The sequence below is a fragment of the Poecilia mexicana genome, unplaced genomic scaffold (assembly GCF_051168715.1).
Source record: "Poecilia mexicana isolate PSO_F unplaced genomic scaffold, ASM5116871v1 scaffold_5, whole genome shotgun sequence".
In the NCBI taxonomy this organism is placed as follows: Eukaryota; Metazoa; Chordata; class Actinopteri; order Cyprinodontiformes; family Poeciliidae; genus Poecilia; species Poecilia mexicana.
Window position 1 is genome coordinate 4,943,074 of NW_028263374.1, and position 16,461 is coordinate 4,959,534.

At 39.7% G+C, this 16,461-nt stretch overlaps 2 protein-coding genes across 3 annotated transcripts; both read right to left on the reverse strand.

Annotated features, from left to right (window-relative positions):
* Positions 1-1,837: 1,837 nt before the first annotated feature.
* Positions 1,838-7,724, reverse strand: LOC106905594 (bcl-2-like protein 1). Its single transcript, XM_014970502.2, has 3 exons — positions 7,590-7,724; positions 5,225-5,856; positions 1,838-2,503 (listed from the first exon to the last, which is right to left on the reverse strand). The coding sequence occupies exons 2-3, from the start codon at positions 5,741-5,743 to the stop codon at positions 2,363-2,365; spliced, it is 660 nt and encodes a 219-aa protein (XP_014825988.1). The 5' UTR covers positions 5,744-5,856; positions 7,590-7,724; the 3' UTR covers positions 1,838-2,362.
* A 530-nt stretch (positions 7,725-8,254) lies between these two features.
* adnpa (activity dependent neuroprotector homeobox a) lies at positions 8,255-14,207 on the reverse strand. 2 transcript variants are annotated; one of them, XM_088005384.1, is made up of 4 exons: positions 13,833-14,207; positions 13,184-13,293; positions 11,472-11,564; positions 8,255-11,373 (listed from the first exon to the last, which is right to left on the reverse strand). In XM_088005384.1, exons 2-4 carry the CDS (start codon positions 13,289-13,291, stop codon positions 8,704-8,706), a joined length of 2,871 nt encoding a protein of 956 aa, XP_087861510.1. In that variant the 5' UTR covers positions 13,292-13,293; positions 13,833-14,207; the 3' UTR covers positions 8,255-8,703. The 2 variants fall into 2 exon arrangements, with proteins under 2 accessions (XP_087861510.1, XP_014825985.2); XM_014970499.2 differs by having other exon boundaries at positions 13,184-13,296.
* Positions 14,208-16,461: the final 2,254 nt, after the last annotated feature.

Genomic DNA, 16,461 nt, shown 5'->3' on the forward strand with positions numbered 1-16,461 from the left:
GAGTGTTGGGTCTTGCGTCTCTCAACATTCTCTTCACAATATCCCACAGATTATCTATGGGGTTCAGGTCAGGAGAGTTGGCAGGCCAACTGAGCACAAAAATACCATGGTCAGTGGTTTTGGCACTGTGAGCAGGTGCCAAGTCATGCTGAAAAATGAAATCTTCATCTCCATAAAGCTTTTCAGCAGATGGAAGCATGAAGTGCTCCAAAATCTCCTGATAGCTGCTGCATTGATCCTGCCCTTGATAAAACACAGTGGACCAACACCAGCAGCTGACATGGCTCCCCAGACCATCACTGACTGTGGGTACTTGACACTGGACTTCTGGCATTTTGGCATTTCCTTCTCCCCTGTCTTCCTCCAGACTCTGGCACCTTGATTTCCAAATGACATACAAAATTTTCTTTCATCTGAAAAAAGTACTTTGGACCACTGAGCAACAGTCCAGTGCTGCTTCTCTGTAGCCCAGGTCAGGCGCTTCTGCCGCAGTTTCTGGTTCAAAAGTGGCTTGACCTGGGGAATGCGGCACCTGTAGCCCATTTCCTGCACACGCCTGTGTACAGTGGCTCTGGGTGTTTCTACTCCAGACTCAGTCCACTGCTTCCGCATGTCCCCCAAGGTCTGGAATCGGCCCTTCTCCACAATCTTCCTCAGGGTCCAGTCACCTCTTCTCGTTGTGCAGCGTTTTCTGACACTTTTTCCTTCCCACAGACTTCCCACTGAGGTGCCTTGATACAGCACTCTGGGAACAGCCTATTCATTCAGAAATTTCTTTCTGTGTCTTACCCTCTTGCTTGAGGATGTCAATGATGGCCTTCTGGACAGCAGTCAGGTCGGCAGTCTGACCCATGATTGCGGTTTTGAGCAATGAACCAGGCTGGGAGTTTTTAAAAAGTCTTGGGCATCTTTGGCAGGTGTTTAGAGTTACTTTGTTGATTCAAATGATGAGGTTAATTGTTCGTTCAGAGAACCTTTTCATGTTATGCTAATTTTTTGAGATAGGAATTTTGGGTTTTCATGAGCTGTTTGCCAAAATCATCAGTATTAAAACAATAAAAGACCTGAAATATTTCAGTTGGTGTGCAATAAATCTAAAATATATGAGTTTAATTTTTATCATTACATTATGGAAAATAATGAACTTTATCACAATATGCAAATTTTTGAGGACCTGTATAAAGACAGAAATAAAGCAAGCAACATGTTGCTTAAAGGTTATGAGTAAGTTTTCTGACCACATAACTTACTCTTTCCAGATATAAAGCTGTGTAGGGTTGAAATGATTAATTGGATTACTAGATTAAACTAATTTAGTTAATTATTCGTTAGCTGGAGCATACACTAAAAAACGGGGCGCTTGCTGAAAAAACTCAACATATTCAGAGCAGTGATTATACCTAAACATATACACATTTTACTTTTCATATAAAAGACGTTTGTAAATATGTTTTAGCCAAAATTCAAGTTTTAGTTTTAGCTTCAACTGGTTCTGATTCACCAAAGGAATGCTATGTAATTGCATTTAAGGCAATGAAATGTTTCTTTTCTTTTTTTTTTATAATTTGCATCTTTTGGGGCATTTCTGATTTTGTATAAAAAGTCATAAGTGCTTCACTGAAAAATCTGTAGAATATGCCATTTTTGATTAATCGTCAGAACAATCAATGGATTAATTGCAATCTAAAGTAATTGTCAATTGCACCCCTGACATAGGGTGTTTAACATATCGTACTTCAGGAAATCTCACCAACAAACACAAACACACACACGCACACACACACACACACACACACACACACACACACACACACACACACAAAAACAACACCACAAGAAAAACATAAATATATTTATTTTTGAAGCATGCCTAAAACTCCAGTACAGGCAACAAACAGACTCCAATGTTACACAGTGGGGTGGAGGGAATATAAACTGTCAGCTGTCAGTTTGAGAGACATGAGAGTTGGTCCTTGGATAACGCACAGAAGGCAAAATGAAAGAAAAAAAAAAAAAAGAGCAAATTCACCAAACCAGCTGCATGTTTCTCAGTCTTATTTATAGCTTATGTTCATTTAAAGCACTTCAAGTCTGAACATTAAGACCCTTAAACAACTAAAAATGCACTGCTGCATGTTAAAAGAAACCAGAAGAGCAGAGTGAGAAGTATGACAGCTCACCGAAGCTACATTGGTCGTAGATACTTCTACCATTTGCTTGACTGCAGCCTAACATTCAGTGCACAAGCAGACCGGGCTTTATGTTTTTTTTTTTCTTTAATGTAAACAATAACTACTTTATTTTAACTTGCGTTGGCATAGCATTACACATGGTGTGCCATGATGACAGACATGCAGAGCGCTCATCGTTTCTTAGCGACGAACATGACGAGCAGAGCTCCGGTCAGCAGAGCCACACCGACTAGCAGCCATTTGTTCAAGGTCTCCCGAAACCTCCGGCCCTCTGCAGCGGCGTCCTGGCCGTACAGGTTAGCGAAGCGGTCCTACGAAACACACACACACAAAGCAGACAGAGTTAGAACGTGTTGGTTTTTACTTTGGTAGAGAGTACAGCGCTGAGAAATAGTTTTCTCAGCTTTTTTTTTTGGCCATCCTTACAGAGCCTATAAAAGGTACCTGTGCCCTTTTTTCAGTTAAGGAAATTAAATTATATTTAAAAATCCCATAGGGAAGTTAAAGGTTGTTGTAACTTGTTGTAGATTATGGGCTGTAAGGATTTTCGGTAGCAGTCTGTATTGCTGCGGTCCTGTCAAAGCTTCTGACTGAAGACACTCAAAGAGGATATTCAGGGTTGTTCATAATTTTCTTAATTTGCTCTTTTATTGCTTTTAAAAATCAATCATGATCAACAAAATTTGGCTTTTATTTTCCTAAATACCAGGTTGGTTTGGATGAGTAAGCTAAAACAAGAGTGATTTTTTTTTTTGTATTAACTCAGGATATATTTGATATAGTTGTTTTTCTTAATGATCTGAAATGTTTAAGTGAGACAAAAATGAAAATAAAATAAAAACCTTGTATCTGAATGGGAGCAAATACAAATTTTTCTGTATATTCATAATTCAATAAATTAAAATACAAGATCCTCATTTGTCACATTAAGGGGACAGTATCGTGTTTTCCAGGCAAATAGTGCCATTTTATAGCATAATTAATTAACTGTTACCTTCAGTTGTTATCAAAATGCTACCAGTGACGTGCGGTCAGGGGAGGCAGGTGAGGCAGAGCCTCACCTGTCATCATGAAAAAATAATATATAATAACAAAATCATTTATATTGCTATTTTCACCCTGTGGTTTGTACTATTTTTTACTTAGCTTAACCAATTCTGATTATTTTTTTCTTCAAAATCGCTGGATTTTCGCATTTTCCCATTCAAATGCTCAGAAGCGAAGCCGGTGAGGCAGCAGCGAGCTGAGCCTCACCTGGGATCGCGCAACCTGTCGCTAACTGCGCTGTCTGCCATTCTATGGGAGTAAGTTCCTCCTGTCTGTACGCCGGCAATAAAATTGCTAAAAACATTTAATATATGGACTGATTTTCCATAATCTAGCTTATGTATATAATGTTTTAACATATATATATATAAATAACAGTGTTTTTTTTGTGTCACCAACTGTGTGTATCGTGTTTTGTGTGCGGAGGAGCGATAAGAAACGGCAGAGAACAGACTTGAGGTGAGGCAGGCAGTTCTCTTGCCTCATGGCAGGGGGTGCTCATGATCCCAGACATTGTGACTGCACAAGTGCAGAGTAAGACACAGTGAGCTAGCCATGGAGCTAGCCATACAGTAAATAAGTAAAGTACAGCGATATATTTGTTTTCTCCTCTCTTCCGACGTCAACATGAAAGACTACATTTCTACACTTAGTTTTCTAAAGTGGATTTTCATTTGAAGCAGGAGATGATAACTAAAGGAAGACCAACACGGGAGCTGAAAGTTTTGCTTCGAGACAGTTTGATGATTCTCAAATGGAGTAGAAAAGACATGCCGAGGACAGACTTGGCTTTGGATGAATGGATATTTTTGTGCAGAATTAGCGGTGCATGGATTTAATTGATAAAGGTAAGACAGCAATAAGATGTTTTTGTTTAGTTTTTTTAATGAAATGTGAGTTTTGTGGGCTACAGTTTGTATGTCTAAGTAATTCAGTAAAGTAGAAGCGGTAGCTAATCTACCACAGCAATTATTTATTAATAAAACATTAAGCCTAAAACGTACTACAACAGACTGAATGTTCTGTTCTGTGTGCAAAATTCTTGAATGTTCTTTTGGTGTTAAATCCTAAAATATGAAGCGGCATTGTTGTCAGTTTCTATGGCAATGAGTCTGAGTGTAGCTTGGCGGATTTGCTGTGGATCATAGCACGAAATTTAAACCTACATTTCTAAGTTTCACTGAGTGAACGCGGCTATGGATGACATGTAAAAGATTAGTCTTTTTGTCCCCCAGCGTCCAATAACATTCATGGTGTCTGTAAGTCGTAAGTCAGTGCCTCACCAGCAATGAACCTCACCGCACGTAACTGAATGCTACATATATATCAAAAATGTCTAACACCTTGAAATTGGGCCTCTGTCTCTTTAAAAACTCCTGTCCTTTCTGAAACGCCGCCTCCAGGAAGTCATCACAACACTGCTGCTCTATCAACCCTTTAACAACGTTTTTACCAGCGTTTCACTGAGAAGTAGCTCCTATAATGAGCTCGGCAGGTGTTTGCTAATTGCTGCTGGCTAGTCTGAAGGAGCTGCAGATGGAGGAGGGTCTGTAATGAGGAAGCTTAGAAACTGAAGCCCCAGAGAATCTGCGTCTCAAAGGCAGCGCTCGATACAAACAGCCGTTTTGCACGGCTGAATGGTTGCCATGGGAGATTAAAAGATTTCTTGAACATGCGTGGGAGAATAAAGGAAACACTCCAGGTATGTTTTGTTATGAGGGAATAACATTAAAACATGATATAAAACTAAAATAAAATGTAAATTTTACATAATACTGCCCCTTTAAAAGTATCTGTCAAAAACAATAACCTTTAAGCAGCTATTAAATATAGTTCTTCCATTAAGATCACATTTCTGTTTAAAAGCTAAAACATCAGCTTTTGTGTAGTTAATCTATATAATGTGTTTTACTTGCTGATGGAGTTGCTGAACTAAATGAGAGTTTTAAATGATATTCTGAACTCGTGTCGATGTGGAGACGTACCCATCCTCCCTGGCTCTGGATCCAGGGATTGAGCTGCTCGTCCAGGTAAGTGGTCATCCATTCGGCAATGCGGGAGACCAGCTCACTCATATTCTTCTGAACGCAATCCACACACAGAATTCCCCCAAAGGTAAACATGGCCACCACCCGACCCCAGTTGACCTCACCCTTGAACAACTCATCCAGCACAGTCTTGAAGCTCTGGTAGGCCGTGTCGGGGGTGATGTCCAGCTGCAAGGAAAGGTGTTTAAAGCTTTGGGTGTAGAGGCGTTCAAACTCCTCTGCCGCGTCCTTCAGAACCGATTTGACAACCTCGACGCCGGTGGGAGGGTCCTGGGACTTCCCTGGGGAGCCGGCCCAGCTGTTGACCAGCGGGCCATTGCTAGGGCCCCGGCTGTCCCCGTCCCAATTGGTCCTGGCCCCGTCGGCCTCGGACCTCAGCAGAGAGCTTGAATAGTTTCTCTGAGACAATTTGTAGCTTATGTAGAACTCCACCAGTTCTCTGTTGCTGTAGGACATTATTCACAACATGCAGTCGACCTAGCAAGACGCCATGACGCTTTCATTTCTCCCTGGCCGCCAGATGTCACATTGGAGCTTCCGTAGCCAATGCTGCAGCCGGCAACAGCAACCTGGAAGCACAGAGGACAATCACGATGTGGCGGTGTAACTTTTTTTTAGGGAAATAGTAACACATGCACATCACTTTACGTTGTACACATTTTGTCATGTTACACACAAATGGAAATATTTTTAATGAGCTTTCTTTCATGTGATAGATGAATACAAAGTAATGATTTTTTTTTTGTGATACATGTTGGTTTGACAAAAGAAAGTTGCTTTATGAGCGTCTCATGACTTGCTAACAGCTACAAAACTGCCCCCCAAAAAAACCAAAACAAAAAACAACCAACCTCCCCTTCGGGGTCAATAAAGTATTTTTGAATTAAAAAAAACAAATTTTTGTTGTGACATCATTTGGGTATGTTCTGTGCTGTTTTTGTCCCGAATGCCTCCTTTTTATTTCCCATTTGCTTGGTTATTTGAATGTTTTGTTGTTTGTTCTCTTATCCAATTGGTTATCTGTTATTTTACATATCAAAACCTCCGTTTCTTAGTCTGTATTCTTTTTGTATGCACTAATTGGGGAATTAAAACAACAACAAAAAAAAAACAGCTCAATAATCAGGGCAGCAGAGACAATATTTCACAGGAGCATTGTCCTACATGATACCATCAGTTTTTGGGAAGCTCTGCTAATCAATCTCAACTGCTTTTACTGCTCTTTTTTTTATTTCTCTCTGGCTGTGGGCATAGCAATTGATGGAAGACACGGTTTGAACTTCCTCCTGCATCCTTTTCAACTCCTCTGGGATTCGGGGGTTTTAGTTCTGGTAATTATTTGAGTCTTTGAGATGTTAATCAGGTGCTCCCAGTTGTAAACAACATGTTTGTGCATCAAAGTAACTGTGCAAAAGTAACAGAAATAAATGCATAAAAACAGAGTAAAAAATACTTCCAGCTACATCTACAACTGTCCAAACATGCCTTCAGGAATAAACAATTGTTGGAGGAAAACCATAAGAATTCCTGTTTGTAGTTTGCAAAAAGTCATTTTGTGGAGACTGAAAGAGGTTAAGACCGAAACTGAACTACATATGCAACTCTCTGTGCAGTACAAAACTAATGCTGCACATCAAAAAAAGAAAAAAGAAAAAAAGAAATCAGTGTCTAGACATGTACGGCAGGTACAGACATACCTCAAAATAATATACAGTTGTAATTTCTTTGAAAATCCGTTATTTTGTATCTTTTTGTGCTGCTGGATATACATTAAAGCTACACTGCTTAGATACTTTTGTGTTTTGCTAGAAGCAATAATGAAAATCGTTTATCAGTTTTCTTCTACCTCACAATTATGCACTACTTTTTGTCACATAAAATCCCAATTAAATTGCTGGTGCATTTCTTGCAGTCTGCATTATTTTTAGAGGCTATTTGACATGTTCAACTGTGTTTATTGGAGACACATACTGCAGCAGTACAGATCATCAGTATAAATACGAATAACGGAATCTAGATTTAGCCATAATGTAGCACAACTTATCGTGATCGCCGTTCACGGAACCACATCGTTGCGAACTGTTGACATATCTAAGCGTCTCTCTCAGAGAAAACGAGCCATCTCTGACAGCTCCATCAAGTCACGTAGTTTGGAAATAACTGGGTTAGCCTTGCATGCTAACTAGCTGCTAAACTGACTACAAGATACGCTTCAGAAAAGGGAAGGGAAGGAGGAAAAAAGAGCAATAAAAGTACATACGATGTGCTTTTAATAGCCATTTGTGTCTGGCCTTATACTTACAGTTCTCAGAAGTCTATTTCTTCCGTTAAGAAAGCAGGTTTGAAGGTAAAAGTGGATGGAATTGCAAACACAACATTTTTGCAACTGACAGGGGCCCGTTCAGTGACGTATGCAGGCTGTTGGCTAATTGTGTCGTTGATGCCGTGAAAAGTCCCGCCTTTTCCTGCTCCTGCGCCAATCAACAATAGAAACACCCCGGAAATTTAGAGATCTGATCCGTAACGTTGAGTATTAATGGAACTTTAGTGTAGATTAATATATTTCCACGCGCATTCTTATTTTAATTTTATATTTAGTCATTTTTGATAAATTGCACATTGTTTATATTTGCACTTACTAGTATTTACACCTTGGATGGAATAGATTACCAGCAAATAAGCAATTTCCCTTTGGGATCAATATATTCCAGTTTTTACTCCAACACTCTCTAAAATTTAGAGAGTTTATGTATTTAAATGTAGTAAATATGCATTTAGAGTCTAAATGCATATTTACCAGGCAATTTACCTTTATAGCTGAAACTTTTATCTAAATAATTCACAATAATTAACATTATGAAAATGCTGTAATGTGTATTTTTGCTTAATATTTTATCTTTTATCTGCTTTTATTTTTGATTGTTTTTGAAAGTTTTTTGTGAACAGGTAGACTGAATCCCAACAAACTTTTTCATTAACATTTTTATTGAAACAGGTACATAAATTTTAAATGCGTCTTAAATTGTCTAAGTCTGGGATAAGATGAAGAGAGTACACAGGAACAACTAAGACAGAAGTAAACAAAAAGTAGGGAGACTTGGAAAAAAACATTTTATGCATCATGGCAGCTAGGAAAAGTAATACAGTTTGAAACAGAACCACAATGTAGGCAAAGAAGAACCGTCTGTCTCTCTATATATGTATATATATATGCATCGGTACTTATACAATGCAGGTTAAGGTAACAGTTTTTCCTTTCTCCAGGTCTGGTTAAGAGTAACACATTAAAAATGGATGAATTTATGTGCCCCATGCCAATTTAATAAAAACAGCCCTTCGAGATGTAACCACTTTTGGAGCAGTACAACTCGTTCACTTGTAAAACTCAGCTAATTTTCAACCAGAACAAAAGAACACTAACATGAGGGCATGTCAGCATTTTCTTTCCCATCGTCAATAAAGCTGTTTTCCATGGAAGGCTCATCCATGCTCTCCTGGTTTTCCTCTTCTGTCAGGTTCTGTGGGGACATGGACTCCACCTTTTCGTTTTCATTCTCCAAGACCTTTTCTTGGTTTTGCTCAACCTCTTCACTTTCTGCAAATATCTCTTCTTGGTTGGGGTCAGCTTTTTCATTCTCCAAGACCTCCCCTTCTTGTTGTACATCAGGCGTGTCATTCTCTGGTAATATCTCTTCTTCTACACCAACTTTTTCATTCTCCGACAAGACTTCTTTTTGGTTTGGCTCAACTTTTTCATTTTCATTTTCTGATAAGACAGACACTTCTTGGATCGGGTCATCTTCTTTGCCATCTGGACTACTGCTCTTTTCTTCTGAACGATCAGTCACTTCCAAACGTCCTCTCTCTTCTGTCGGGTTCTCCAGGCACTTGTAGTCCGCATTGTCTCCTGGGTTTGTGTCAACCTTTTCGTCTTGGTTTGTGTCAACTTCTTCATTCGGAACAGGATCCTCTGTTTCTTCTTCGTTGTCTGAGTCTATTGAAATTATTTCTATGTGCAAACCACTCTGTTCCACTGTGTGGTTGGGTGTGTGAGGACGTCGTTTTGGTTTTGAGTGTGGTGCATGTGACTTTAAGCCTGTAGACCTAGCAGAGGTGGTGCCAACCAACCTCCCCTTATCAAAGATCAGGTAATGTTTCAGTTTGCGCACAGCGTTCATGTCAAGGCCAACTTGGACCAAAACCTTCTTGGTTTCACAACCCTTTAAACACAGCTTTCGCTTCAACGCAAAGTGACTGGCAACTTCGGATTTCCACAGCCACAGACTCGCGGCCAGCTTCTCCACTTCTTGAGAAGTCGGGTATGGCCGTCGATTGAAGTATGCCGTCAGGAACTCTTTCCTGGCCTCGTGTGTCTTGTGCTCGCAGCCCGATGGATCCAGAACCAGGCCATCAAATGGAGCGGTGCTTCCGCGGAAGGGACCTGTTTTTTTGCTCATTTTGATTTTCTTGGGACTTGAAGGAGATTGTGTAGGCAACTGTCTCTTGAGAATACCGGCACCTGCCGAGTTGAGAGTCAAGGCGGATTTGAAGCCCTGACTCGACTGACTCCTACCAACGGCTCTGCATTGCACAAGGTGCAGCGTGATTGTGGAAGCTACCATGTTACTAGTGTATACCCCTAAACAATGAATGCACTTGTATGTCATTTTATTTTCGACAGGATGCATGGTTTGGATCACTTGATGTCGCTGTCTCAGGTGCATGGACAAGGCGTCAGAGATGGGACCTTTGAGGATGGAGAAGCACAGCGGACAAACAGTCTTTCCAACCTCACTGTTCTGGATTAGCGAAGCTAAATTTCTTGGTTCGTTTTGCTTTTCCACAATTCTAACCGGCTGTAATTTTCCAGGCAGCTGAACGTACTGCAGTGGCGGTGGAGATTGATCTTGACCATTGGGCGACTCCTTCATGTTGAAAGTGAGGACAGCGAGCTGAATGTTAGTGGGTTTGGTTTGTTTAATAGTCAGATCAAAGGTTAGAGGGGATGCACCAGAGGGTCCAACAAACTCATCTGGGTGGGTCTTGGCTGTGTGCTCCATGATTTTCTCAATACTGTGGAAAGCAGAGTGGCACTGTGGACAAGTTAAGCCATGAATCAACATGTGGTTCAATAATGTGCTGCTGGGAAGATAGCGGTTGCAAAGCAAACACTTGCTGGTGAAGTTGTGGATTTTCATGATGTACTTGGCCAGCGCCCAGACCTTTTTAGCCTTGTGAGCACACTCGAAATGAGCACTGTACAGGTTTTCAGGAAAGAGCTCATTGCAAACAGTGCATATCTTCCACTTCTGTGTTTGGGCTGTGTTCACACCAGTTTGATTATTTTCAGCCACAACTCCATTGGCATTAACTTTGACCTGCTTCGGATTGACTGGGACACTACGCGGACTCTTAACAGTGGGCTTCAGGTAACCAATTACAGGTTGCGTTGTTGGCTCAGGCCTTGGAGTTTTACCCCTGTTAATGATCAGAGCAGCTTTCTCGTTCATGGTTGGTTGAGGCTTTGACATCATGACATTAGCATGTCCAATCATGGTTGTAACTTGTGAACCGATGCGTTCGTGGTACTCAACAACATGCTGCACCAAAGCCTCGTAGCTCCGTGTGGAAAACGGACACTGTTTGCAGAAAATGTTGTTGCCGTTGACGGAACAAGCACCGTTTTTAACAGATCCAGTGACCCTGCCATGATACGGTGAAACAATATGCTGGAAGTGTTCTCTATAAATATGCCTTCTGACAACATTGTAGAGTGCATCTCTGAATTTGCACTTCTTGCAGAAGTACATTGGTCTCTCCAGTCTGTTTCCTTGTACGGCGCTGTTTCCCAAAACGGAAGCACGTGGGTTGCCATAGTTCAGCTGGAATGAGTTGGTTATGTGGAATATTTTGACATGCGTCTCCAGGGTCCTCCTGTTTGCACTAAAAGCACAGTAGGGACAGTTGAGCAGAAGTTGACTCTCCAATATTTTCCGGTGGACATTGCGGAAGTGATTTTTGTAGCCAGAGTAGTATTTGGAAGAAAATCGGCACTCTGTGCAGCAAAACTGCTTCGATCGGTACCCCTAAAAAAAAATTAAAATAAAAACACCCAGGAAAGAAACAGTGGTCTTAGAAAATGAGGTGATTTATTCATAAAAGTTCAAGCTGAAAGAGAATTTACCTGTGTTTTAGAGTGAGACGGATCCCATGTGCAGATGTCATAGCCTGCAGTCTCCTTTACAGTTTGTTCATCTGGGCAAAACTCTTTAAACTCCTGTAGAGTTAACGGGACAATTAAGAAGACAACTAAGCATTATTACGTAAGCATAGAGTTAAATTTATACATTCTTGACAGATACAAGACAGACTGGACACTGGTGAGAGCTTTATATTCTTTACTCGGGTCTCAGTTTTGATTGAAAGTATTGATACCAAATTAGTTATGCACTGTCGAAGGCCTTGATTTCTCTGAAGAGTCTAACTTAGCTCCAAAAAGCATTATACCACAAGACAGATTAAGGTCAAAAGTATGTGAAAATAGGAAAATAAGATGCAGAAGGTTGTTTAAAGAAAAAAAAAAGAAAAAGAAAACCCAAAAATGTTTTAGTAATTAAATACAAAAAATTATTTACAAAAATTTATTACACAAAAGTGTTACATTTCAAAGTTTTAGTTCTGTCAATTTAAATTACTATGGTCATATCACTGAGGTATAGATATAACTCAATGATACTCTATATACAATTCCTATTCTGGTTAGGCCAGGTCAGTTTGCTAGCCAATCAGGCACAGTGACACAATGGTCAACAAATTTACCAGCTACAGAAACGTTTGACAGTGTGGTATTCCATTCTTCTGCTATGTGCCTCTCCATTCTCCCCACAGACCTTAATTTCCACATTACGATCTGAGTGGACCTCAAAGTGGAAATTCCATATAAAATTTACTATAATGTGAAAAACATTACTTTCCATCACTGAGCAGCAGTGCAGACCTCTTTCTCCCGGGTCGAGGCAAATTGTTCCTGACCTCATCTCTGTCCCAGAAGTTGTTTACCACAAGAAATGAGAAAATTGGAGTCCATGTCTAGAATACATCTGTGTTGGGACTCCTGGTTCATAAAGTTTCCTTAAACACGCGTTTTCTTCACAGTTCGAAGGACTGCAATCATCCCTCTCTTTGTGCATTTTCCTACCTGAGTCTTTTCTTCCATTCAACTTTCTATTAATATAATTGGGATACAGCTCTCTGATTAGGCAGTTTCTTTAGCAATATTTATTTGCACCTCACCCTCATGTAGAAGGTTTAAATGACTGTCTACAAACTATAAAGATCCCCTGCAACTGCCATAACATAGTATAATCTTTATGCATTAAAAAAAATTGTGTATCATCATTAAATAATATTCAAGTTTTCTGAGATGCAGAAAGCTAGTGTGTATTAAGTGCTAAGCTGTTTTTATGAAAGTTATCAAAAATATGTGCTGGAAACATAGTCAGTTTGTAATTCTGACAAAATGCAAGTCTTAATTTTTCAAATTATTTATTAAAAAAGATAAACTTTGATAATATTTTAATCTATTGACATGGACCTGAAGAGGACAGTGTTTTTCAAGATATGCTGTTTAGTGCTATTTAAAGGTAACATTAAAAAGCTATCTTTCAAATTGATCATCCTGTGTTGTAGATGCATACTAGGCTGCTAGCCATTATTGTTTTTGACAATATGCTGCAAATCTGTTCTTATTGTGTTTAAGCTAATCGTGTTTTCAACATTTCACGCACTGACACAGGCAGCTGAGCTGAAGTCGAGTCGATATTCTGATACCACTTATATATATAAAAAAATAGACAAATACCATACAACAACAACAACAACAACAAAAACACTCACCTCTGCTACCTCCTTGCAGAGCTCGAGTCCTATGTCTTCTAGGTTTTTCTTCACTTGTTTTCTAGCTTTCCGGATTCTTGTCAGATTATTCACAGGGAGCTGGTACATGGCTCCTTGGAGAAAAGAGAAATGCTCAGAGTCCTTGAAGCTGGTTAAAGTGCATCTGCAGGGATTCTCCTTGGCTAGTGCTACACTGCCGGGTAATACAGGTTTGTAAAAAAAAATCCCTGATACAGCCTTTGATTTCAGATAAATTACAACAGACACTTTGAATTGCAAAAACTTTTAAACGACTATTAATCAGTGCAACGACTAAACCGTACTGATTTGACATGGGAGGGCGCGACCCCTTAACTCATATCAGTGCACAACATGCAACATGGATGGATATCTCAATACAATAGTACTGCTGCAGCTAGCTTGTGTTGTTGTGAATATGCTACAAACTGACTTGACCCCATGCATGAGAGGTCGCATGATCAGATAGGCCTAATGATGCTTTTTACCCTGAAACCCGCTAAATGACGATAGCTTTGTTCCGTTAGCACTGCTGGCTGCTTCTTGCAGCATGGTCCACATCTAAAAGCTGGGGTCATTTAGCCCGACTTTTTATAATTTTGTGGTAATATGAAAATGGAGGGTGACTTACCTCAGAATGTGTCTCCGGGCTATACAGTTCGCCTCACTGACATAAATTGGTAACAAAGAAGTAAACTCTGTGAATCGGGACGAAATGACTGATGATGTTCTCACTCTGTTCTGACGCCGGAATGCTAATGCTATTGCTCCTTCACCGTTAACTGGCTAAACGCTACCTATCTAGTTAGCTGCCGCATCTGCAGCAACAAGCGGCTTAGACAACGCACTAAATATGATAGTGGTCGTTTTAATAGTCTAGCACACTACATACGACCCCCAGGTCCAAAATTCCCCCTCGCTATCTCTTTAGCTCGTTTCAGTCCCGAGGCTAGCCTGTTAGCAGCGTTCTATATTTCAAGTGCTTTACATAAAATCCAAAATGGCGACCAGGAAAAGACGGAAGTGGCGTTTTAGTGTTGAGAAGAGACTGTTTGATGTGGTTTTATTCATGGCGTAAAATGCTCCATTGATTTTTATTAACTTCACAGTTTAAATGCACAATAACTTTGGTTTTGTAGACTTTCAGAAAAGTATTATTATTCAATTCAATTCAAAATGCTCTATAAACTCATATTATCTTCAAAGTAGGGTTGTCACCTTTCAGAAATGAAAATAAGGGATGCCCACCATGGTTTGGTGCCCACAGAAGTGGTACACTTCACTTTATAGCTGTCTTTTGTGAAAATAAAGTATCAATAGTGCAATCATTACACAGGTTATACCACTCCAGTCTCGGTAGTATAACTTCAACATGTTAAATAGAGTAGATTAAGCTTTAATTAAGCAGGTGCAAAAGGTATTTGGTAAAAAAGTAAAGTACTGAAGTACTGACCAACTGTTCACAGCACGTGATTTAATATTTTTAAATCATGTCAGACAGCCAAAAGTAAGTTCTGTGCAAGTTCTGGTATTTTAAAGATTAATACAAAAAATATTTATACAATAAGGAGTTGGGTTCAGAGGCTGGGCCAGGGTAGTCTGTGTTTTTTCATGGGGAGCACTTAAAAAAGAATGAAATAAAGTACAGGTCAATATTTCATCAAGTAAAGTGAACCAAAGAGCCACTTGAATCAGCCCCTGTCTGTCTGTGCCTGATGCATTGGTTAGTATGTCTTTACTTCCTTGTTATAGCTTGATAGATAGTCAGGTTATACAAATTGGCAACCCACATTAATAAAATAATGAAATGATATTGACCATATCAACATTTTTTCTACACAGAAAACCCTAACAAAAATGTTTTCATGTAGGATAAATAAACAGTTTCTCTTCACAATATTTATTTATTTACTATTAATCTGTTAGTATGATTTGTTATTTAAATTGTTGTTTATATTACTTTAGCTAATACTATTTTATATATAAAAAAACGTATCATCCAAACTCAACGTCTTAAGAATCATAATCAAACCATGGTAGGCTACTAAAAGCACAATAAGAAACTTAATAAATTATATCAAAATGTTCTGTACCATGTTGGCCTCACGAGTCGCTGATGTCTGATTCTGACGGTTCTGCAGTGTCCCTCTCCTGATCCATTCTGTTTGATATCATACAGCAGCACACTGCGCCACTGAATATCGCCGACTCAAATTTTTAAAAACAATGTCTGTATTCATCCTCAATGACATTGGTCTTCCTGGAATGTGTGTCTTCCCTCTCACGTCTGTATTTTTGCAAGAGTTCTTGTTTCTAAGTTTCGGGTGGAGAATATAAAAAACGCGGGTTGCAACCATGTCAGCAACGCCGTTCGTGCTGCGTTCTGGCGGGTCCTGTGTAGCTCCGGCCATGACAGTTTAGCTGACCTTATATCCTGTGTTTTATTTTGGTCATTGTTGTTATATTTAGTGTCGATATGTGTGATAGGCGTGTGTATCAGACATTTATAGAAATATGGAACAAACCGCGTCTCGTATCGGTTCAATACGGGACGATTCCGTATTTTACCCTACTTCAAAGACACTCTAAGAAATGGCTGTAAACTTACGGCGACATTCCAGCAGTAACATGCTGTTGTTCCAAAATACGGTAGGATATTGTCAATTTGATGTCTTCTTCTGTTATCACAATCAAGACTGATGACTGGCAGTAAACTACCGTAAAATAATTGTACAATACAGTTTTTTTCCTAGGAAAGACATTTTACTTGTATTTGCATCTCAGAGAACCAGCATTTAAAGACAATATTAAACGGAAAGAAAAAAAAAATACTTTCCATAGTAAATCTTTTAGGAAATGAATCAAAATCCACAGAGCATAATCAAAAGTGTTAGATTACAATAGGCCTTCGCAGCACTTTGCTGCTCGGGCCTAATTACCAGTGTTGGTGTTGTATGTTAAAACGACAATGTTAATTAAACACTTGTTTAGTCAAATTCAAAGATAGGTTTGTCAGTTTCCCTAAAGAGATGGTGTTTGCTAAAGAGTTGCTCCCTGCAGAGACCACTAAAGGGGTAGGTGCTCAAACATCCCCCCCCCCTGCACGTGCCTGGTGATCATTGTTATGTGTTATGGGGTTCCCCTGTCTGACTCTGCTGACTCCCCCTCACATATGATGGACCTGTCATGTGGGCGGGGGATCAGGGGAGCTGGAGGACCAGGACTGATGCTGATCTGACAGAACACCGGACGAGCGGAGA

Excerpts from the sequence above, each read along its gene's own strand:
- LOC106905594 (XM_014970502.2), bottom strand. The coding sequence starts at position 5,743 with ATGTCCTACAGCAACAGAGAACTGGTGGAGTTCTACATAAGCTACAAA. Across the intron at positions 2,504-5,224 it reads TCCAGAGCCAGGGAGGATGG|GACCGCTTCGCTAACCTGTA; the intron begins GTACGTCTCCAC and ends TGTGTTTCGTAG.
- adnpa (XM_088005384.1), bottom strand. The coding sequence starts at position 13,291 with ATGTACCAGCTCCCTGTGAATAATCTGACAAGAATCCGGAAAGCTAGA. Across the intron at positions 11,565-13,183 it reads TCTGCAAGGAGGTAGCAGAG|GAGTTTAAAGAGTTTTGCCC; the intron begins GTGAGTGTTTTT and ends TTAACTCTACAG. Across the intron at positions 11,374-11,471 it reads CGTCTCACTCTAAAACACAG|GGGTACCGATCGAAGCAGTT; the intron begins GTAAATTCTCTT and ends ATTTTTTTTTAG.